At 34.4% G+C, this 25,769-nt stretch overlaps 1 protein-coding gene across 1 annotated transcript in view; it reads left to right on the top strand.

Moving 5' to 3' along the window:
* Positions 1-25,769, top strand: part of ADAMTS20 (ADAM metallopeptidase with thrombospondin type 1 motif 20) — a 201,467-nt gene that overhangs the window by 54,082 nt on the left and 121,616 nt on the right. The window contains exons 5-8 of the mRNA XM_055249241.2: positions 7,097-7,180; positions 7,721-7,845; positions 9,570-9,610; positions 25,378-25,483. Coding sequence (XP_055105216.1) covers positions 7,097-7,180; positions 7,721-7,845; positions 9,570-9,610; positions 25,378-25,483 — 356 coding nt within the window. The remainder of the gene's footprint in view (positions 1-7,096; positions 7,181-7,720; positions 7,846-9,569; positions 9,611-25,377; positions 25,484-25,769) is intronic.

Raw genomic sequence — 25,769 nt, 5'->3', positions numbered from 1 at the left:
GGTTAAAGGAGATGGCATTCATTAAGAAAGCTGGGGCTTCGCGTAGTGGCTCAGGCCTGTAATCCCACCAATTTGAGAGGCCGAGGCATGCAGATTACCTGAGGTCAGGAGTTCGAGACCAATCTGGCAAACATAGTGAAATCATGTCTCTACTAAAAATACAAAAATTAGCCAGGCGTGGTGGCACATGCCTGTAATCCCAGCTACTTGGGAGGCTGAGGCTGGAGAATCGCTTGAGCCCAGGAGACGGAGGTTGCAGTAAGCCGAGATCATGCCACTGCACTCCAGTCTGGCCGAAAGACTGAGACTCTCTCTCAATAAAAAAGCAATAAGAAAAGAAAGTTGGGTGGGAGAGATACTGAAGGAAAATACTAGATTTGATAGATTTTAAAACATGGTAAATGACAGATAACTATTGTCAGTGCTTTGGGCATACTGACTAGAAGGAATAAAAGAATAAACACAGGACTAATTTTGGAATAGTTTCATGCATTCTTGGTGACATAACCACCCTCAGAAAGGTTTTGTTATCTATATTTTACATAAAAATCAGTATTGGCCAGGCGCCGTGGCTCATGCCTGTAATCCCAAGACTTCAGGAGGCCAAGGCAGGTGGATCATGAGATCAAGAGATAGAGACCATCCTGGTCAACATGGTGAAACCCAGTCTCTACTGAAAACACAAAAATTAGCTGGGCGTGGTGGCGCGTGCCTATAATCCCAGCTCCCAGCCTCACTCGGGAGGCTGAGGCAGGAGAATCACTTGAACCTGGGAATCAGAGGTTGCAGTGAGCCGAGATCGTGCCACTGCACTGCAGCCTGGTGACATAGCAAGACTCCATCTAAAAAAAATAAAATAAAAATAAAAATAAAAATAAAAATATCGGTATCATCACTGTTAGAAAATATTGTGACATATTTTGAGATAACTAAAGTTCTCCATGGAAGATTTAAAGCCAGAGTTAATTGAAGGGAATGGAGACAGACCTTTTGACTTCATGGAAAGCAAATCTGCATCTGAGATTGCTTGAAACAACAGACCAATGCATGTACTTATCATTTTCTGGATTTTTAGGCCCAGTAGAAAGAGAGCAGGTTTCTGTTGAAGACAGAATTTTTATAGACACAGTTATCTGGTTTGTGTTAAGCTTTTGTTCTCAGGGAGATAGCTGCAGCAGAGTTGAGGAATGGTGTGCATTCCAAATATAAGTGGGGTAGGAGGAAAAATTAAGGAGGGTAAGTCTCCCTTTTGAGATACTTTGAGTTTTTGTATATGCTTTCTTTCTTCCTAAGAAGCCCAATTTCAGATGACTTCTAAGCTACCTGGGTTTAGTGCTTTTCTTCTCTCTCACTGAAAGAATGTTCAAATAAGGGCATAGGAAAACTAGTAGATCCTATGGTTCTGTACATAAATTGTTGTTTTATTGGTTAAAAAGCAGTGATCACAACTACATTTATGGTTGCAAAAATATTAAAGGTGAAAGGGAACTTAAGAGACAGGGTGACAAATTCTCTCTGTTTTACCTGGAACTTGATCAGTTTTAGTATTGAGTCTCATGTCCTTGGAAACCCTTCAGTCCTGAGCAAACTGGGACTGTTGATCACACTATGTAGCGATCAAATCCAGTCCAACTTGTTTTATTGCTACTTGTTAAGTCCATTTCAAAAACCGCTTTAAAGAGGTAAGAGAAATGCTATTTGCACATAAGTGTCCGCAGATATTTCCAGTTTAGGAAGGAGCTGTTCAGGTTTTGCATATTTTTTCCAGTTTTTAGAAGGCATTAACTGCATTTATTCAAGCATACACATGGATTATTGGTGATATTCTGTCACGGTAATTTAGGAAAAGGTCAAGACAATGTGACATAGGCTTGGTATATGATAAAGACAAGTTCAAAGTGATGAAAAATAATTTTTGTCTGTTGCACTCCAGATATAATGGGGGAAATAAGGGAATGCTTTCAGGATTGAGCAAATGGATTATACACACAATGTAGATTACTATCCTTACTCATCCTGCACAAAGTAAACAATTGTGCTATCTTCTTAAACTTTTTCTTTGCTTTCAACAATTTAACAAAATACCTGAGTGCAGTGATATTGAAGGAAAGAATGTGACTTAATTCACTTTTTAGTTGCACTTAATGTTGTTAGAATAGCCTAGAGACCCTTCTTACTTAAAGGTTTCTGGAATTAACATTAAAATTAGTGGGGAAGAATACACTTGTGATGTATAATATATCTAGTGAAGTAGTGTTTGTATTAAATGAGCAGAGATACTCAGCTGCTATTCTAAAACCTTTATTCATAGGGAATTTGGGTGACAACACCAGGTTAAAATGGCATTTATATATGCATTATTAAGCTACTAAAATATATCTAAACTAGAGCAGTTTTTTCTTCAGTATATTTATTTTGATACTCAATTTGTTATTTAATAGACCTTAAATATTTACTAAGTATTAAAGACTTCCACACTTCATTGTGTTTGTAAAGGTTTGACTCTATAATATTCACCCTGTTACAGATTTAATAATGTAAATTTAAGGAGCATCACGTAATCCTCAAGAATTAATCCTTTCATTAAAATATGGTTACTATTATTAGAGGCATATATCAACTAAAAACCCTCATTTGCATTACATTGACTTTATACCATTACTTTCGATTTTGTTAGTTGCTTTTACTGACGTTATTAGGATGGGGAAGATTTTTAACTATATTAAAATAAAAACTAATGATATGCTTTCATACTTCAGGTATAACTATTTATATTACTTTTCCCTTCAATTTAGTGCTGTGCATATTCTTAATTATTTGCACATATTCGCTTTGTATGTATGTAGAATTTCATCATTTTCCATTTAAAAATGAAAAGATCTTTCCAAAGAAGTAAGGAGTAATGATCTTTGTAAACAAAATTTGTTTGTCAAAATCAGTTTTTTATAGATGACTTTGTACTTCTTAACGAAGGTGGCCTGTGAACATACCATATGTGAATGTTTGCTAAAGCTCTATCTCGAAATTATTTTCAAAATGGTTGGTAAGTTAATGGTGATAGCAATTTGTTTCATGCTTTGTATGAAGTATATTTTACCTAGAATTTTCTTAAAGATTTCAACAGTACAATTCATACCATTTCTTATTCACCTTTCATTAAATATCCATGAAAGAATAATATTTACTATTTTATGAAACCTATAAACAAGTCAGAACTACTTATGTGAAGGAAACTAACATTTAAGGAATAAAAGATTAAATACATTTTAAGTAGATCAATAAAAATTCGAATACATAGCACTCTAAAATGTAGTGATTAAGGTAATATATTGAAAATATTACAAGGCTTTTAGAATAGGATGATACGTTAGAAATCTGGAATGGAAATTAGTCCTGTGGTATGCTCCATGGTGGGGGGCGGCTAAGGACTGTGGTCATATAGTTGCATGAAATGCTGTATATAATATCTCTGTCTCATAGATTTAATATATGTATGTGTGTGTGTGTATGTGTGTTAGCTTATTCAAGATTCCATGAAGATATCTAATTATTTTAGCTCATTTTTCAAACTGTGGAATGATTTTGTTCTTTAAAACAAATGTCTTTCACAACTCTTCCAAACCGCACCTGGTTAATATTAATCCAATATGCAAGGGACATTGTGACTCAAGGGTACCCAGTGCCTCAACATGGATATTAAGGACATTAAGACAAAAAAAAAAGATAAACTCATTTTCCAGGGTTGAACAACTAGCTTGTAGCTACTAATAGAGCTGGAACTAAAGACCAGGTCTGCTGACTGCCTAGGACTTCTCTGAGGCCACGGGCAAGTGAACATAACAGGACAATACCAGTGGCCAGGGGATGTGTTGCAGCAGGGTTTTGAAATGTCTTGAAATGTTTTGTACCAAGAACTAATTGGTTCAGAATGCTGAATAAAGATCAGTGCTCTAAACCCAGAATGTACAGAATGAAAATTGGGTTCTGTTTGCTACCAGCTGCCTAACCTTCAGTGTCTTACTTAACTTCTCTGTATCTTACTGTTCTTATCTGTAAAATGGACACTATAATAGTTCCTATCTCATAAGATTTGTTGTGATAATTAAATGAATTAATACATTTAAACTTGAACACATCTGGCACACAATAAACATTGAATAAATATTTTATGTATCATTTAATATTTACTCATTTATTATTGATAGCAAATGTAGTATCCTCTCATCAAGGCAATCTAATTTGGGGTGGTAGTTTTAGGAAGGAGAGAAGTGCATTGTACATACTGCTTCAAAAATTCTCTGAGTACCAAATGGGCCTTGTGGCTATTCATTGCTTGAATCACAATTTAGCTTTATTGAATAGAGTTGTTCAATAACAGCACCTTCAAACATCTAAATATAGTTAAAGGTATACATATATCCTATATGAGCACTTAAATTATAAAGGTCAGTAAAACAATAAGAGATACAATTAGAAAAAATGAGCATGATGACATCCTTAATTATTTAATGAAATATACTATTTTAGTGTAAAAGCAAAATATCACTTTCTTTGGGGGAAGTAAAAATTATTTAAATCAAGCCATCTGTTTTTGTATCTTTTACCCCCAGAGGACTGTGAGTTAAGGGCAGAGACTATGCCTTGTTTAGCTCTGTATATTTAGTAAGCAACACAGGGTTTGATGGGCAATATATATTCGGTAAGTACTAAAAGAGATAATAAAGCAATCATGCTTTTGGATACTTTGCTTCTAATTTAGACATACTGTGATAATTAACTTGAAACACATGTACTAGAACTAGCATTATGTATATCTATATCTATATCTGTATTATGCCTTTTCTTCTGAAAAGTCTTTATAAGTAGCAATAAGAACAATAGCCACTGTGATTGATCCCTATGATCCTGGCCCTAATCTAAATACTATTTGCAGACCATCTCATTTAATCCTTATAGTAGCCTAGAAGTAGGTTTTATCAAATGGCTGTTAGAATTGGAACCTGTGTCTGTTTGCCTTAAATAACTATGTTTTCTAGCCACTATCCACCTTGCATAACAATTGTTTGCATTATCTTTTTCTTAGTGTTATATTTAAGGATATTTTGCTGTAGTAATATATTTTAAATTATACTATCAGAATATTGGGAATTTTTTTTTTCCAAATTCTAGCTTGCAGATTTGTCACTTTTAAATAAAGGTGCAGCATCTGTTTCCTTCTGAAACTGGAAATATTTTTGTGATTATATATTTTATAGCTGATATTATAACATCCAGATTTTCATTCATAGTCAAAATACTTGGGACAATGGATGTAGTAGTTAGCCATGTAGACACCTCATAGTGCATATGCTCTTTTTTCTGTGGACTACTGGATATGCATATTATTCTGAGACACAGAAGTCTTCACAGCTGTTTTTCATTTATAGGGGAAAAAGAGCTTTTATAAATACCTTTGAGGTGTATCTTTTACCTTGTAATTTGACTTAGAAAAGCATCCACTTTTAAACTCACAGGATCAAAGGTAACTCCAAAATCATAATTACAGGTGTGCTTTTTTTTCTCCATGGTAGATGTATTTTGAAACACTGCATGTAAAATGAATATATAAATTCAACTGTAAATTCACAGCTCCTATTTTAAAGTGAGAAATACTGCATTGCTAACAGACCTGCTTGAAATCGCCAATCAGCTGACCATCCCTGTCTTAACTTACTGTCAACCCCACTGGGGCTACCTCCACTCTTGCCAAAACATGCTACCACCAGAGCCAAAGTCATCACTATAGGTACAGATGACAAACCTGTAAATATTTGAGGCTGCACAGCTATAACAGTAGTAAAGATGCTGGATTATGTATCTATGCTCATGCTGACCCTACAGTGTCAGCAGCTCTAAAGATGCTTTTGGCTCTAGTTCTGGTAGTAGTCCATTTGGCACAAGAGGCATTGGCAGCAGTCATGTTATATGCTGTGGTGAAGCAGCTTTGTCTGATAGAGTGAGGGCTCCGGTAGTGATACTTCTAACAAACTGTAAGCTCCACAAGGTCAGGGCCTTTGTCCTCTTATCTATATCTGCTTCTCTAGCTAACAAAGCAACGAGTAGCTACTGAATATTTCTTTATTAAACAATTGAGGGAAGTAGCACACCCTGGAGCAATTGCTGCCTTGACTTAGGCAGTGGCCAACAAAAAGGTGATTTAGGGTTTAGAAGCAGTTTTCATTGCACAGGTAGCCCAGATCCACAGTGGGATATGCCTCTAATTAAGTACCAGGCAGAGGCATTGGCCATGGAAGACACTCCTACCGCAGTGGCAACCTCTATAATGGCTACAAGAAGAGAATATGAATTAGAGAATGGGATGGCACCTTGATCATGAATCGTAAATGAGCCCATGCAGAGCCCATTCAGAGTGCCTAACATTCTCCAATCCTGGAAAATTGAGGACCAGGTTGTGACTCATGACCTCTTCTAGGGCTGTTTATATGATTCTAGATGGATTTGCCTCTATGGATTCTGATGATGCTAAACTTTAAAAATAATAACCATATTTGGAGTTGGAAATATGCAACTGTGGCCGAAAGATTAGGTGAACTATCAGAAAAGAATAGGTAAAACTTACATATTTTTATGGAATACTGTAGTCATGTAAATTGTGGATTATGACACAGAATGAAGTGAATTTCTTGCTGAATCATCCATAATAGCAGTTCCAAACTCTAACGTGTTCAGATCACTTGACATCTTGTTAAAGTGCAGACTCTGAATCATTAATCCAGGGTGGGGCCTAAGATTCTGTTTCATATCAGCTTTGGGTTATGTGGATGCTACTGATCCATGGATCAGTCTCAGTAGCAAGGTTTAAGATACCCAAATTTTGAGAATCTTTAAGATGCCTGGGTCTCAATCCTGCAGATTCTGATTTATTTGGTAAGGGGCGTGGTCTGAACATGAGGATTTGTTAAAGCACTTTAAGAGATTCCAAGATTCCTACGTGTAGTGCAATTGGAGAATTGATACTCTGTGACTAATTTCAACTTACTTTTGAGAAGAAATATTCATTTTAAACAACTAATCCTACATTTTTTTTAACATGCAGGTTGCAACAATCTACAAAGATCCAAGTATTGGAAATTTTATACACATAGTAGTGGTAAAATTAGTTATGATTCACAGCGAGGAGGTAAGAAACAGGTCTAAAATTAGTAACCTTAGTTGTAGTAAGCTTTTAGTTACAATACATAGAGATTATGGAACTCTTATTAGAAATGAGATATTTTTAAAATTTTTAAAGACTTGATTTGAGAAGGAATGAGATTACCCTTATTTGTTGTGGTGGAAATAAAATAGAATGACAACGGTGTTTAACTGAGCAAAGGAAGTAACAAAAGTGAATAAACAATTCAAAAATAAAAGATTAAAAACCTTAGTATTCATTTTTATAATCCTAATGTCAGAGGATTTAGAATATAGTCATTTTTAAAAGTTTTTTTCCTAAATATTGGATGGTTATATTAAGAAGATCTAATTAGATTCAGTTTTGATCATAATGTTTTAGATATTGCTAAAATACATTATAGTTAATATATGAAGAAGAGATGCTGTGACTCCTTCATTTGCCTGTGAGAATGCTATTTGATAAATTGTGCAGACGCTGATAAACTTGGAAGGAAAAGAGGACATTAATATTTTGACATAGTATTGCATTGCTTATTTTGCATAGGAAGGACCAGTCATTAATTTTGATGGTGCTACCACATTAAAGAACTTTTGTTCATGGCAACAAACTCAGAACGACCTTGATGATGTTCACCCTTCCCACCATGATGCTGCTGTTCTTATCACTAGGTATGGTTATAGAAATAACCCTTCCCATACAATCCTTTACTCTTCCCTCCTGCATGACTGATACTTCTTCTTAATTCTTTGTTAATAATACACAGAAGTGTTCTATAAGAATTTGTATTACAAAAGAAACTATCGAATAAAAGCATTCTTCTATTCTTTCAAACCAGAATACTAGTTAGTTCTCTAGGAAATTAGCAATGTCGGGTTGCTGAGTAATGGTTTGATCTAAACAAAACAATTTCCTTAAGATATTAGTGACAGAATGAGAGAATTAAGAAATTAACATAGTTATGGAACTGAGAGCAGGTTTTGTTCATTCCCTTCTTGGTATTTCAGTTGCTTGGAAAGAAGAGCAACTTTGTTCTTCTTTCATTTGTCCCCTTTTTGGACTCCCTTTGCTTTTAAAAATCTGTTTATCTGTTCCTTGTTTTGATGCTTAATGCCTGACTTAATTACCAGGCTACCTTTGCTAGGGTTTTTCTCAAACCTACTTATTTATATGAAAAACAGCTTCTGCTGTTATAAAATTATTATTTATTTTACAAGCAATGCTATACATTGTTAATTTACACCTTTCTTTCAGGAACAGTGATACTACCAGAATATATAAACCCTAGGTTTGATATTTGGTTGACTAACCAAAGAAATCCTTTATTTAGGCATCAAACTCAAAGAAATCTCAGCTTTCTAGAATCCTGAAATGAAAAACTTCAGCCAATGTAAAATAGCTAACATGTGGTTCATGTACAGTTATGTGTCGCTTAATGATGGGGACACATTCCAAGAAATGCATCATTAGGCGATTTAGCCTTTATGCAAACTTAATAGAGTGTACTTATGCAAACCTGGATGGTGTAGCCTACTACACACCAAGGCAATATGGTATAGCCTACTGGCCCTAGGCTACAAACCTGTACAGTGTGTTACTATACTGAATGCTACAGGCATTTGTAACACAATGGTAAGCATTTGTGTATCTAAACCTATCTAAACATGGAAAAGGTACAGTGTAAATATGGTATTATAATCTTATAGGACCGATGTCATATATGCAGTCCGTTGTTGACTGAAACATGTTATGCAGTGCATGACTGTACTTTAATCTCTTTTCAAAACTAAAGTAGAATTGATTTAATTTTATACATAGTATTATGTTATATATAGTCCATGGTTCTTCCTTGAATTGTAGTTAAAAGCCAAGCAGGAGAGATTGGAGATAGCAGATTAAATATGGGAGGAAGAAAGGGCTATAAGAAAGAAGTGATAAGAAAGGAGACATGAGAACTGTCAGATTGAATGGCCATGGACTAAGTAATGCAGAAGCAAAAAAAATTTAGCAACTTGGTAACATCTGAGAACACCATTATTTTGCATGAGAGAATGATAACTGAAGCTCATGATGACATTGAATCATCATGAGGGTAAACTATATTACATATACTGTGTAAGTAAAGGCAGAGACATTAAAAATAGAAAGTTTTTCATTGAACTTGGTTAATGATTCAACTATTTACAACAGTGATTTTATAGTACGTATTGCTTATTGATGTGGACAGATGGTGCATTACTCTAGGTTTAGACTTCTTGAGAGGTTAATATGAACTAGATTTTAGAAGTTAGTTTGTGGTAGTAGTCATGTCATAGTTAAAGCTTCTTTATTTTTATTTTGGCTTGTTGCAAAAATATTTTCCAAAAATGCTTCAAAATAAATCTTTTATTTTAAGGGAAGACATTTGTTCATCTAAAGAGAAATGTAACATGTTAGGTAAGTTATTTTGTCAATTAAGTTTAGCTTATGTAATTGTTTACTGAATTATTTAAAATAATGTTTATGCTATTTTCCATTTATTTCACATTTTAGTAATTTTGATTAATTTTCTTGGTAAATTATTACACTTGTCACTTATTTCATTCTGCTGCTGTAAATTTTACAAAATGATAAGAACTAACATTTATTTGCAAATTACTAAATATCAAATGCTGTGCATGAGAAATAATACATAATCACCTATACGCCTGTTTAAAGGGAAATAATAAAATAAATAGCCATGAATTCACCATTAGATTTAAGTTAGAACTTTGTCACTACTATTGCGTGGTCTATGTTCAGTCATTTTCCATCGCTCTACTTTTCCCCATGAGGTAGCCAATAGCATGAATTTTGTATTTACCAATTCCTTCTGTCTCTTGAAAAATAGTTTTATTACATATATATGTTCCTAAACAAAAACTATTTGCTTTTATTACATATATATGTGTTCCTAAACAAAAATCACTTTTGCTTATTTCCGAATTCTATAGTCAAAGTTCATGCATTTTCACTGTTATATATTTCATCTACAGTTTATATATCTATATCATATTAGTATGTATTTGGGCTGATTCTACTTTTTTGTGTCATGAACTTCACTGGAAGAGCTAGGGTATATCCCTAGGATTAAGATGCCTGTGCCATTAAGTGAGCTAATATTCACATTTATAAGTTATAGCAAATTATTTTCTAAAGCGGTTATACCAATTTTTACATTTATCAATAAACATTCCTTTTGATTATATCTTTATAAATACTGGGTATCTTCAGATTTCTCATTTTTTTTAGTCTAAATGTAATATATTTTATTACCATTAGGATTTTCTTTTCACTGATCGCTAATGAATTCAAGCATCTTTTCATATATTTGTATTTCTTTTTCTGTAAGGAATGAAATAAATGAAAGAAACATTGCCCATATTTGTGGTGTGGTATTTGTTGCTTTCTTACTGCTTTTCAGGTATTCTTGATAACTTCCTGACACCAAATCCTTTGTGGTTTATACATATTACAAACATCTTTTAGCAGTTTGTTGGTTTGTTTTCATTCTTTTATGTGTGAAAATATAACATGTAGCTGAATTTATAAACCTATTCTTTTAGAGATAGCTTTTTGTTTCTTCTTTAAGAAACCATTGTGTAACTCAAGGTCTAAACATATCATCCTGTTTTCTTGTAAATATTTTAAAATTTGTCCTTTAACATAAATCTCTAATCCATTGGGGTAATTTTTTTGATATCATATTAGGTAGAGATTTAGTTTTATTCCTTTAAAAAATTCAAATAAATATCCTTTATTAAAGAAAAAAAGGAATATTATTAAGCACCAAAACTGTATGCTGTTACATTGCATGTACAATAAGTGAAAGGTGATTGCAGTACTTGGTGTACTGGTACTTAACTCTGAAGTTATGTATAACAAATAGGAAACACAAAGCAATACAATATAGTAATTACAATGTAGAAAAGTTGCACTAAAGAGCCAAAGGCAACAGTCAAAACAATTATTGGAGATTTCATAGTATTGCTATAAATGTTTGTTTAGTTTTTTCTTTATACTTTTAATACATTAGAATGTTAAGTATATTTAAGTATTGTAAATTTGCAAGAGTAGGCACTTACAATACACTATGCGCATTGTTTATTTAACATAATGGTGTTAAAGCCATCCTTATAAGCCAAGCCCAATGTGCTGCTCTTTTGCTTCTACCTTTATAATATTGTACAAAGCTAGTAAATGGTGAATGCCAATAAAATTTTCATTTACCCGGAAATGCTACAAAACATGTCAGTCTCCTTAGCTTGAATGGGTATTATTCATGCAAAATGATGTGTAGTCTTGAAGTTTTCATAAACTCATTATTTCACACTTGGCAAGACATGCAATACAGTGAGAAATTCAACAAGGCAGTGGAAATTCTATCAAAGAAGTTCGAAGTCACTGTGTGGGTTGCATCATCTACTCCCACAGATAAAGGGAAAATGCCACTTGTGATTATGGAGACTTCTTAAAACCAATATAATTAATATTTGGAAAAGCTGGAATAACTTGTTATACCCCTTGATGGTTAACCACATAACACATAAGTTAAAAAAAAAAAGCCAAAGATTTTCCTTGGTAAACCTGAACTCTATAACCACATCCATACCTTTTGTTTTCATCTAAACATTACTTTTTAACATCTTTCCTTCCCTCGCTCAACTCCCCAAATTGAACCACTCTGAAAAATCAGTTGTACCTGATTTAAAAACAACAACACAAAAACAAAAAAACTCTTCTAACCCTCAAAATAAACAACTGCTTTGAAGTTCACTGTGAAATTACATTCATAATCCTTTTTTATTTGAATAACCAATTCCCCAAACTATACATTGAATAATTCCTCTCTTTTTCTTAGAATCTGCAATGTCATATATAAAATTTCGGTATGCACTTGAGTCTGCAACATCATGCCACCATTTTATGGAAGCATACTTGCTATTTATCCACGCATCAGTTCCATAATATTTTCATTTTTATAGTTCTATAATAAATAGTAATCAGTGGGGTGTATACCACCAGCTTCTTTTCTTCAAGAATATTTTGGCTATTTTTGGACTTTTGTTCATCTGTGGAAGTTTTGGAATCAGCATGTCAAGCTCTCAAAACATTTATCTGTCCGTTAAGTAAGTTAAAATGTCATTCAATAATAAATTATTTTCTTTCAATGTGTCATGTACAACTTTTGCTAGACTTTAATTTTTTAATTTATTAATTTTTTTATTTCAATAGCTTCGCGTTGCAAGTGGTTTTTGGTTACATAGATTAATTATATAGCGGTGAAGTCTTAAGATTTTAGTGCACCCGTCACTTGAGTAGTGTATATTGTACCTAATAGGTAGTTTTTCACTCCTCACCCCCTCCCACCCTCCCACCCTTCCCTCTTCCGAGCTTCCAGTGTCCATTGTACCACTCTGTATGCCTTTGCATACCCATAGCTTAATTTCCACTCGTAAGTGAGAACATGCAGTATTTGGTTTTTGATTCTTGAGTAACTTCACTTAGAATAATGCCTCCAGTTCCATCCAAATCGCTGCAAAAGACATTATTTCATTCTTTTTGTGTGTGTGTCTGAGTAGTAATCCATGGCATATACATACCACATTTTCTTTGCCCACTCATCAGTTGATGGATACTTAGGTATTTTTGCAGTCGTGAATTGTGCTGAGATAGCATATGTGTGCAGGTGTCTTTTTGATATAGTGACTTTTGTTCCTTTGGGTAAATACCCAGTAGTGGGATTACTGGATCAAATGGTAGATCTGTTTTTAGTTCTTTGAGAAATCTGCATACTATTTTCCACAGAGGTTATACTAACTTACATTCTTATCAGCAGTGTACTGTCATTTCTTTTTTACCACATCTATGCCAACATCTATTGTTGTTTGACTTTATAATAATGGCCTTTCTGGTTGGGGTAAGATGGTACCTCATTGTAGTTTTAATTTGCATTTTCCTGCTGATTAGTAATATTGAGCATTTTTTCATGTGTTTGTTGGCCAATCGTATATCTGCTTTGAGAAATATCTGTTCATGTCCTTTGCTCACTTTTTAATGGGATTATTTGTTTTCTTGCCTATTTGTTTGAGTTTCTTGTAGATTCTGGATATTAGTCCTTTGTCACATGCATCGTTTGCAAATATTTCCTCCCACTCTGCATTGTCTTTTTACTCTGATGATTATTTCTTTTGCTGTGCAGAAGCTTTTGAATTTAATCAGGTTCCATTTGTTTATTTTTGTTTTTGTTGCATTTGCTTTTGGGGTCTTAATCATAAATTCTTTGCCTAGGCCAATGTCCAGAAGAGTTTTTCCTAAGTTTTCTTCTAGAATTTTTATGGTTTCAAGTCTTAGATTTAAGTATTTAATACATCTTGAGTTGATTTTTGTATAAGGTGAAAGATAGGGATCCAGTTTCATTCTTCTACATGTGGCTATCCAACTTTCCCACCACCATTTATTAAACAGGGTATTCTTTATCCAATTTATGTTTTTGTATGCTTTGTCAAAAATCAGTTAGTTGTAAGTATTTGGCTTTATTTGTGGGTTTTCTGTTCTGTTCCATTGATCCACATGTCTGCTTTTATACCAGTACCATACTGTTTGGTTACTATAGCCTTGTAGTATAGTTTGAAGTTGGGTATGTGTTGCTTCCAGGTTTATTCTTTTTGCTTAGGATTGCCTTAGCTACTGGGTTCCTGTTTGGTTCTATATGAATTTTATAATTGTTGTTTTATAATTCTTTGAAAAATGATACTGATATTTTGATAGAAATGCACTGAATCTGTAGATTTTTTTGGCAATATGGTCATTTTCAATGATATTGATTTTTCCAGTCCACGAGCATGGGATGTATTTCTGTTTGTTTCATTTATTACACATCTATGTTTTCTTTCAGCAGTGTTTTATAGTTCTCCTTGTTGCAATTTTCCACCTCCTTGGTTAAGTGTATTCCTAGATATTTTATTTTATTTTTTGCAGCTGTTGTAAAAGGGATTGAGTTCTTGATTTGATTCTCTGCTTGGCTGTTTTTGGTCTATAGCAGTGATACTGATTTGTGTATGTTGATTTGGGAACCTAAGACTTTACTGAATTCATTTATCAGATCTAGGAGTCTTTTGGAGGAGTCTGTAAGATGGTCTAGGTATACGATCATATAATCAGTGAACAGAGATAGTTTGACTTCCTGTTTTCCAATTTGGATGCCTTTTATTTCTTTCTCTTGCCTGATTGCTCTGGCTAAGATTTCTAGTAATATGTTGAATAGAAGTGGTGAAAGTAGGCATCTTTGTCTTGTTTCACTTCTCAGGGAGAATGCTTTCAGCTTTTCCCTGTTCAGTATGATTGTGGCTGTGGGTTTGTCATATATGGCTTTTATTATTTTGAGATATGTTCTTTCTATGCCTAGTTTGAGGATTTTTATCATAAAGCGATGTTGGATTTTATCAAGTTCTTTTTCTGAATCTATTGATATGATCACATAGTTCTTGTTTTTAATTCTCTTTATGTGATGAATCACATTTATTGACTTGTTTATGTTGAACCATCCCTGCATTCTTAGAATTAAACTTTGATCATGGTGCATTATTTTTTCAATGCACTCTTCAGTTTTCTAGTATTTTGTTAAGTATTTTTCTACCTATATTCATCAGGGATATTGTTCAGTAGTGGTTTTGTTGTTGTTGTTGCTTTTTTTTTTGGGCTATGTCCTTTCTTGACTGGTATCAGGGAAATACTGGCTTTATAAAATTAGTTAAGGAGGATTCCCTCCTCCATCTTTTGGAATAGTTTTAGTAGAATTGATACTAATTCTTGTTTGAATGATTGATCGAATTCAGCAGTGAATCTCTCTGGCCCTGGGGTTCTTCCCTACATGTTGACTTTAGATAGCCTGATGACTGTAAGCCTTGGTAATATCCTTTTTGCAATGATTTTCTCAGGAGTTCTTTGAGCTTCTGAATGTCTGAATGTATCTGCATGTCTAAATCTCCAGCAAGGCCAGAGAAGTTTTCCTCAGTTATTCCCTCAAATGGATTTTACAAACTTTTTGATTTTTCTTCTGCCTTAGGAACATCTATAATTCCTAGTTTTGGCCATTTTACATAATCTCATATTTCTTGGAGGCTTTGTTCATTTCTTTTCATTCTTTTTTAAAAAATTTGTCAGATTGGGTTAATTTGAAAGTCTTGTCTTTGAGCTCTGAAATTATCTTTTCTAGTCTGTTGTTAGACTCTTCTAGTCTATTGTTAAAATTTGCACTGCATTTTCTAGTTTCCTAAATGTGTCTTTCATTTGCAGAAGTTCTGATTGTTTTTTTATTTAAAATATCTCTTTAGAGCATTTTAAATTTATATCCTGAATTTTTTAAAAATCCTATTTGTTTTTCACCTTTCTATTGTATCCCCTTGAGTTACTTAATAATCAACCTTTTGGATTCCTTATCTGGTATTTCAAAGATTTCATTTTGGCTTACACCCACTTCTGGAGAGTTAGTATAATCTTTTGGGGATGTTACAGAACCCTGTTTTTGATATTGCCAGAATTATTTTTCTGATTCCTTCTCATTTGGGTAGACTATTTCTTCTGATTATTTTTGTCTTTATTTTTTATTCAACTGGGTTTTTTTAGAATTTCATTTTTCCCCCTTGAGGATGTGCCTTTAATGTTTATAATTTATTGTCGCCTAGCTTTGGTTCTGGGTGCTTTCAGTGGTGGACTCAGTATGAGTTCCTCGGTTATAGAAAATCTTCATGCAATGTGTTTCTCAGATGCTGGTTGTCGTAGTGATCTGGTGGGTCTATGGGTTCACTGTCTCCTGTGTGGCTGGAATGGAAGAGGTCTCATGACACTTATCTTGTTGCCCCATGGTGTGCACTTTAAAAAGTGTTTTATCCCAATTACTTTATTCACGGGATTGAATAGTTCATGCTTCAGGCCAGTAAGTGGTACCCATGGGTAAAAACTGGCTGCGGCTAAAGCAGGTGAGTAAATGCAGTACCCCAGTGTTGGGCAGACATCTCAGCCTTGACACAGCAGGCTGGGGAAGCTGCACTGAGGACTTTTCAAGGGGAAGAGAAGGAGCCACCATGACTCTCCTTCCAAGCCAGCAGGGAAGTGATCCACCACCCAGTCACATTTCTGACCCAATGTTCTGGTTATTCAGATCAGACAAACACCTCATTTCATTTTTAGGAATGCTAATGTTCCATTTAGAGAGGGGTTGTGACTCCACCTCTTGTGCAAGCCTGGACCTGGAGGGTGCTCCTCCAGCGGGGATGTTGTCACCCTGAAGTACTCCAGAAATGCTGTCTACAGGTGGTGAGAGGGAGAAGTCCCTTTCTCTAAGACCCTTCGTGGGCACCAGGGCTGCCTGCCTCTTGGGGTAGAGCTCCCCAGTGAGCTCAGTACTGTACCTATGCCTCTGCTGAAACTCCCCACAGGTGGAAAATTCAGGGACTCATGGCCTCCAGTCTGGTTTCTTTTGTCCCACAGGGTGCTTCCTTAATATGGTACTCTCCCCTTCCCCCTAGAATTAGCAGTCCCTGAAAGCCAGGCTACCGTGAATCCTGCTACTTCTTTGGGTCTAGCTGCCCAGTGAGGCTGCCACACCCCAGGTTGGTTCTGGGGAGTGTCTGCAAGGGATCCAGAGATGTGACCTGTCTTCTAGTTTTCTAGTAGCAGGTACCAGTACCAGCTCTGATGGAGGTGGAAGAGGAGTGGTGTAGACTCTGAGATTTCTTTCATTATAAGTAGCCTTAGTGTGTTGGCTTTCTCAAATGTCAGCTGTAGTAGTGATATACTGGCTCATGGACAGACTCAAGATCTCCTGGATAGTCAGGGTGATGCAGGCAGTCGTGACAGCTGAGGTTGTGCAAAGGTTTTCTCCTTCCTGAGCCAGGAAGGAGACACAATCTGTTATCTGACCTACAGATGTTGTAACTGGCTGTTCAGTTGCACACCAGCCAGGAGACGGTGCTTTCAAAAGTACACCAGTTATGGTGGTAGCAGTGGAATTTGTGCTTGCCTTGTGTTACCCAGGGGAGGTACTCTGATGTCTCAGGCAATGAGTGGAGCCATGGAACTCCCAAATGTCCTTGTCTTTTGTGTTACGCTACCAGGGCAGGTGGAGGGGCAAAGCTAGGTTGGGGATGGGTCAGGCAAGTCTGTGCTCTGGCTCCTCACATGTAGGCACAAGCAGCAGCCCCAGTGAGAAGCAGAAGGCAGTTCCCTGGCTGCTGGAGTAATGTTCCAGGGAGGAGCACAGCTGCCTCTGCTACACAAAAGAATCTACACTGGGAGGTGGCAGTAAACCCCACTCAGCTCCCACACTCTTGCAAGGCAGGTTTTACACCCACAGTGATCTGCTAACAGCAGCTAACTGGGTTTCAGGCAGCTTGTTTCAGAACTCGAAACTTCTCCAGACTATAAGCCTTCCCTATGGAGATGGAGTGACTTTCAGGCCACACCCTTTCCTGTCTGCCCATGAAGCAAAAGTGTCTAGCTCCTGCCCCGTGGTGACAACACACTTCAGGCTCGCTCCTCGGGTCTGGCCAACGAGGTTCGTTCCCACTTGAGATTATATTGCAAACCTCATTTGGGAGCTTCTCTCAACCTGTGACCACTGCCTGAATTAGCTGGCCAACTTTTGCAAGGTTCCTTGTGAGAAAGGATCAGAAATGGCTTTCTTCCATCCCTGCTGGAGACTGGGAGTACACACTGATGCCGCTCCTTCTCGTATATTCCCCACTGCTCACTAAATCAGCTGCAGCATTGGGTAGGGTTAACGCCTTCTCCCCATGGCCTGGATTTCCTGGCTCCCCAGTGGGAGTGTGTGTCACGGTGGCAGACTCTCCCCAATTCACACTTGAGAGGCTCCATTTTCTGTCTGGTTCATGATGTAGGCTGTTTCCCATTGCTTACTTCAAAGGGTCTGTGGTTTCTTTCCATTTTTCAGTTAAGTTCCTGTGTTGCTCCTTGGAAAAAAGTTCACAGTGTGAGTTCCACACACTATTTTGTCTTTCCAGGTGGGAGAGGCATGCCAAAAATACCTCCAGTTAGCCATCTTGCAGAAAAAAAATAAAACAAAAAAATGACTTTTATTTTCTATTGTTAAAGTAAATGTTTTATGATGCTGGTCCATAGAAATGAAACAGATTATTTGGCTTGTTGATTTTTAAATGTAGCCACCTGATTCATCACTTTAATTAATTCTTATAGTTTCACTTGTAGATTCCTTTTGATTGTTATGTGAATAATTATATTTGTGAATTATGGCAATATATTTCCTCTTCTTTAATTCTTATAACTCTTTTCTTGTCTTACTGCAAGATAAAAACCTCTTGTAGAATGATGAAGAGACGTTTCTGGATTTTAAAAGGAATACTTTAAGGTTGCACCATTAAGAAAAATATTTGCTGTAGGTTCTTAGCAGATAAATTTATTATCCTTGTTTTCTGAGTCTTTTAAAAAATAATATATGGAGTGAACCTGGGAGGCGAAGCTTGCAGTGAGCCGAGATCGTGCCACTGCACTCCAGCCTGGGCAACAGAGCAAGACTCTGTCTCAAAAAAAAAAAAAAAAAGATATATGTTTCATTTTCTGAGGTGTTTTTTCTGCAGATAGTGAAATGATCATATGGTTATTTCATCTTAACCCATTTAGGCCTGGTGTTTCATTATTGGAACGCTAAGCTTGTGGAAGTTATTTATCTCCTAATGCTCAAGGTCATCACCAAGGTCAGATTTTTCACACACAAAAAATGTGCAACCTCCTGTATAAATGGGTTAATCTGGTGAATTCCATAGATTTTTAAAATTAATATTATTTTTAGTTGACAAATCATAATTATATACATTTTTTGGGGTAAAATGTAGTGTTTTGATATATGTACACAATGTGGAATGATTAAATCAAGCTAATTAACATACCTATTGTCTTATTCTTTGTTTTGGTGAGACATCTGAAACATACTTTCTTAGTTATTATAAAACATTATTATAACTATAGTCACCCTCCTGTGCAATAGATCTCAAAAACATATTTCTCCTAACTGTCCTCCTGTCTAACTGAAACTGTGTACCCTTTGACTAAGAACTTCCCCATTCCCTACCTCTAATATCTGCCCACACTCCCTCAGTATCTGGAAACCACCATTCTCCTCTCTACTTATCAGAGTTCGACTTTTTTAGATTCCATGTAAATGAGATCATGCGATATCTGTCTTTCTATGCCTGGCTTATTTCACTGAGCATAATGTCCTACTGATTCATCCATGCTGTTGCAAATGACAGAATGTTCTTCTTTTTTAAAGGCTGAATTGTGTTCCATTATGTATATATACCACATTTTCTTTATCTACTTATGCACTGATGTATACTTATGTTGTATACGGTAAAGTAAATTACTACAGCCATTATGGAAAATAGTATGAAGATTTCTCAAAAAGCTGAAAATAGAACTACCATATGATATAGCAATCCCACTCCTGGGTATATATCGAAAGGAATTGAAATCAGTATGATGAAGAAACATTTGCATTTCCATGTTTATTGCAGCATAGATTTTTCTAATGGTAAACCAACCTTGAACAAGACTTTTCCTTCTTTATCCCCCACACACTGCTAGATTCCACTTGCTAATTTCATGCATACATTTTCAGGAGTGAAGATGGCCTGTAATTTTCCTTTCTTTTAGTGTAGTTTTCTAATTTTTATTATAAGGTTTCATTCACCTTATAAAATGAGTTAAGGTGTATTATTTTTTCCCCAAGTCTAGAAGATTTTATGTGCTATTGGAATGATACATCCTTTCAACATTTGAACAGTTGGTAGGCCTCATTTGCTTTTACTTGCCATCATATTTACTTTGCGGAAGGTTAACCATTTATGGAGTTTCTCCAGTGGAAATCAGATTTTATTTATGTCTTCTTAAATATATTTGAAAAGTTATTCTTTCTAGATATTTGACTATTTCTTTTACTAGTAACATTTATTAGCTTAAATGATTTTCATAGCATTTTCTTATTGTTTTAAGCTTTCTCCCTCTAGTTGTGTCTCAATTTATTTCTGATATTGTTTGTGCCTCTCTTTTTAAATAGATCAATTCACTCAAATATTGTTTATTTCATTTGTCTTTTTAATGAACCAACTATTTGCTTTTTGTGTCTTATTTTTATTTCATGAATGTCTGCTCTTTGTTGTCTTTCTTGTAGCTTTGTTTTTCAATTTACTCCTGCTGTTCTATTTGTAAGTTGATTGCTTAACTGATTAATGTCCAGGATTTCTTCTTTTCTAATTTTATTATTTAAGACTATCAATTTACTTCAAGGTATCACTTTTTTGTGTCCCATAAGTTTTTATTGGTATTTTCCATGTCATTAAAAATTCTAAATGTATGTAAATCATATTTAAATTCCATCATGATTTATTTGCTGCTTCATGAATTATATAAAAATGCATTTAAATATTTATGAATGTGTGGAGACTTGTTATTTTTATTTATTGACTTACAATTTAATTTTATTGTAGTTAGAGAATGTGATCTGTTGATATTCTTTGAAATCTTGATATTTCCTTTATGATTTATTATGTAGCCAACTTAAGAAAATACTCCATGTATGCTTAAAAAGAATGTATATCTCTGAGTTCTGTATTTGTCTATTAAATCAAATTTGCTAATTGTGTAGTTCAAATCAACTATTTATTTACTAATTACATTACTAATTGAAACATGAAGCATATCTCTATCACTTTCTTCACATAATATTACAATTAGTTACCTCATCTAGCTTAAGGCTAACTTATTAGATACATAGTTTAGTGAATAGAACCTTTCGCAACTATGTAGTGACTCTTTATCTCTGACAATGCTTTTTAAAGAAAAAATAGAGTTGGTGTGTCACAGCTGTTGTTACTCATAATAAATGTATGGGTTCTTTCCACATCAACAACCAGTTCTTCAACTCTCTAGACACTAAATACTCTGCAATTCAATTCATTTCTGACACTTAACTACCCTGAGTTTGTGTCAGACTCCACAGGTTTAAGTGCTCAGTCCTATAAAACCGTCCTTACTTCAGGCACCAGTTGCAAGTATTAGGTGCCCAGGGTACCTACACATCTGTCTGAGTTTGCTGCAAAGTCAGGGATTCTCACAACCCACTCTTTCTGATTCAATAATTTACTAAAATAACTCATAGGTTTCAGTGTTTTCTTGATTTAACAGGCAAATACTCTTATTTTCGAGATACATTTTTCTAGTTACCAATTCTAGGTTGACAGTTATTTTCTCTCAATATTTTGAATATATGATTGTGTTGTGCCTGCCTTTTGCTATTGAGAAATCTGTAGTGGGTTTAGTTGTAGATTTTTTGGTGATTTGTCTTTTATAAGATCCTTTCTTTGTCTTGAATATAAAGCAGTTTCATTAAAACTTCATCCTAATATAGATATGTTTCTTTTTATTTATCCTGCTTGGGCTATGTCATGAGTCCTATATCTACTGTTTATCTTCCGGCAATTTTGGAAAATTTTCATTTTTTTTCTTTCAAATTTTATCCTATTATTTTATCTGTTTTCACCGTGGGATTCTACTACATCCGTATTAGATCTTCTCATTCTGTTTTCTATGCTTTCATTTCTTTTTCTCTTCATGCCTCATTCAAGCAGCTCTGATTTCCATTTTAATAATATAAATTAGTATATTTGGCTCTCTCTTTAGCTATGTCTAATCTGGTATTTCACCCATCCTTCACATTTTACATTTTAAAATATATATATTTTTCAATGTAAAAGATACTGCTTAGTTCTTATTAAAAATCTACCTGTTAATTTTGTTTACATTTAAAAAATATTTGTTCATGTTTTTAATTGAATTTCATTTTCTTAAACATCTTATGTGGAATAATTTTATATTATGTATCTGAAAATTCATATATCTGAAATACTTCATAGCCATACATCTTATTTCTGCTTTTCCATATGTTCTCTTATTTATTTGTTTGTTTGATGGTCTTTGATTCTGAGCTTATATTTATTTTTAATATTAAGCCATGGGGTTGAAAAATTGCTAGCTCAAATAGTGTATGCTTTTTTCCAGAGATTTTTATTTCTTGTTGGAATCCAAAGGGTGTTCATAACTTGAGTCCCTGGCTTAATGAAGAAAACTCAACATCCACATGCACCTTGAAGCTTCCTCTAGCAAGCTGTTACTCTTTGGATCATATTTTATCAGTATTTGCCCTCAGAATAGCATCTATCCTTATTATTCATTGCTTACCACTTAGAATTTGAAAAGTATGAATGTGTGTGTATGTGTGTACATATGCCTGCATGCTTGTGTATTGACAGAGAGAGAGAGAAAGAAAGAGAGAAAGAAGAGAGAGAGAGAGAGTGCATATGTGTGCTAAATTCTGAGGTTTGGACTTGATAGTCCTCACTAGTCATGTGAGCTAGGCATTCACTGAAACCTAGTTTTTATTAAATATCTAGTTTCTTTATGTTAAGGGGTTCTTTGGAAATGCCAGTCTTCCACACTTGTAGAAATAGGCACTTGTTGCTCTAATTTTTACAACAGACTGAATTTCTTCCTCCCTACAAACTTTTCTCTGGGTTTGTTAAGAGTATTTTATGAGATCACTTAACAAGAATCTATTGAATATATTTCTTGCATTATCTATACCCTGTTGTCCCATCTTTAAACTTAAGTAGTATGAACTTTTACTGAGTATCTGTCATTTCTTACTATTTTTTTAGTGATTGAGTGCTAGACATTCTGGACTATTCCTATAGAAATGGTTGGTCTTCTAGTCCCCAATTGTGGTTTTATAGCTTTCTGCCACTCCTGTATACATAAATTATAATGACATTTAGAAACGTATAATATGATGAGGAAAGCATTATTATCCCTTAAGTCAAGAGTAATGATGATAATGACAGTTCAGGTATTTGAATGCTTCCTATGAGATACTATATTAGAACGACTGTTATTCTAATTTTATAGATGAGGATGAATAATTTGCACAAGACCACACAGCTTATATTAGTGCAAATATTAGTATTTTATTTTCTCATCTGAAATATGTGAAAATACCAAACTAAGGAGAGTTCTTAATGATAAACACAAAATGTTGGTTGTAATTACTAGATTTTCTGTTATATCTCCACTTACGTTTATTGTTGCCTCAGTCCCTGACCATGTTTTGCAAAATACGTTGCAGAGTGATTTTCATTCTTCAGGATGGCTAGATTGGGTGGCTGTATGCAGCTTCTTGTATTTCCAAACACAGGGAACCTGTATCAAGCTTGGGCCCATGATGCCTTATTCTATCTTTAGACTTTTAGAGGACCCAGAATTAGCTTGAATGAGTCTAGACACAAACCATCAACCAGCAGCATGTTTCCATAATATTAACCATTTATTTTGAGTTTTGTAGGTGTTGCCTGCTTACGGGAATATTTGAGCTTGGTCTCTAATCATATTTGATACATATTTTTACAAATATCTTACGTGACTAAAATGTTCAGTTTAAAATGTATATACCTTTAAGCATGAAACATAAAGTTTGGTTGGTAATGGACTCAATAATGTGTTCCAAATATCTGCACAGCGCTAAAAATGAAAATATTGGAATTGTGCAATTTGGCAAATTGAAAACACTAATAAATCATACTGTAGTATGTCCATGAAAGAAATGTGTTTCCCTTAAACTTATCCTGACAAAAGAGAAACATATAATAAGATGATGATTCACTAAAAAACTGAACATGCAAGCATGAATTGTAGAATCTTAAGGAAACCAGTAATTCCCTCACACTCTACAGAGGAAATAATTTCTCTACAGAGAAATAATTTTTTGTTCTTTTTAATTTTTTTCCTTGCTTGATTTCTGGAGGGACCTTGCTGAAGCAAGACCTTTTGATGGTGTGGTCAGAAAGAGAGCAAATCTTTCCTTTTTATTAAAAGGTATTGGCTAATGAACTTCTTCATCTTTTGACTTTTCCCCAGCTTATTTGGATTCCTCAGTTTAGCTTCCATTTCTCTTAAAGCACAACAAAAACATTCTAGTTGTTAGGACATCTACCTTAAATGCTAACAAGATGTTCAAGTTTTTAACTCCTAAGAATAAAAGATGACATAGCAGGGAAGAGCTAAACTAGGAGCTAATGAAGTCTGTTTATTCTATATTAAGACATTTCTAAATGCAAAAGCTTTACAGTAAGAAACTGATTATCTATGAAAAAATCTTTTTTTTTCGTGAAAGGAAGAGTTCTAGGAAAGCAGATACATTTACAACCAAATTGAAGGATAATAATAGCAAAATCATGGGATTATGTTAAGCTAAAAAATAAGTAAATGAAAAGCTAACATGATTGGTGATGAAATATGAATTGTTGTGATGAATATTTATTTTGAGTTTCTTATCCTATATTATTTTTAGAGGACTGCATATACGATAATTATTGCTGTCTTTGGTGTCCAGCCAGTTCATACCTTCATCTTTCAACAGCACATTTGAGTTACATGTTATTCTTTATATAGAACTAAATAGATCCTGATTTGCAGTACATTTCCTATTGCGGAAATGTTACAAAATTTTTCAGTGACTGCAGTAATTATAATATAATATAATATTATAAACTCGTTTTATTTTATTTAACATATATTAAATGCCAGGCACTATTCTGACCACTTAATGTATTTTTTACTCATATCATGTGATAACTGAATATTTGTATACTGCTTTAAACCTTAAAAAAGTAAAGAAACTTCATAGATTTGTAGAGTTCTGTGCCATTTTTTCTCTTATTAGGTTTTCTGTTACCAATCAACACATTTAATCTCTTTCCTGCTACCCACACTAATGTGTTAAAACACTTCGTACTTCCTGCAAATATTCTTTTCTTTTTAAAAAAATTTAAAAAGTGTTTTAAAAAGTTGTTTGCTCACTCTACATTTTGGATTATTTACTTCAGTAGATTCCCAAAATTTGCAAAGATGATTTCAACTGCAGATAAATCATTCCATTCTCTTTTTTTCACCTTTTAAAACGTTTATTCAATATTAACAGCCAATTCTGGATTCTTTTCTAAGTAATAACGTCAATGGTTAAATGCTTCAAAATTAAATTCTTTATGATTTTGGTAGTGTTTTCCATTTTGATGAAATACAAATGTGAAATTTTTCAGGTTTATCATACTTAGGTACCATATGTGATCCTTTACAAAGCTGCTTTATTAATGAAGAAAAAGGACTCATTTCTGCTTTTACTATAGCCCATGAGCTTGGGCACACGTAAGTACCTTCTGTCACCTCCTTAATGTGCATTCTATTTATCTTTGCACAGAATGCCTGAAATTCTATCTTCAGTTGAGTAATTAGTACCTTTGTTTCTTCATAAAATGTTATTAGTGTAATTTTCTTCCCTGAAATGCTAACTCTGGCTCTTTTGTGATCTATGTTAGGTCAGACAGGCTGCACAGATCAACAGACTAAGCAAAGAACTAGAACTTGGGAATTCTTTTATTTCCTTTACTGTATTGGATACATGACAAGCACTTCTGGCCTCTGTCTCTTGTTA

This window comes from Symphalangus syndactylus, chromosome 17 (assembly GCF_028878055.3).
Source record: "Symphalangus syndactylus isolate Jambi chromosome 17, NHGRI_mSymSyn1-v2.1_pri, whole genome shotgun sequence".
Taxonomy (NCBI): domain Eukaryota; kingdom Metazoa; phylum Chordata; class Mammalia; order Primates; family Hylobatidae; genus Symphalangus; species Symphalangus syndactylus.
This window is presented reverse-complemented; position numbering and strand designations above follow the sequence as displayed.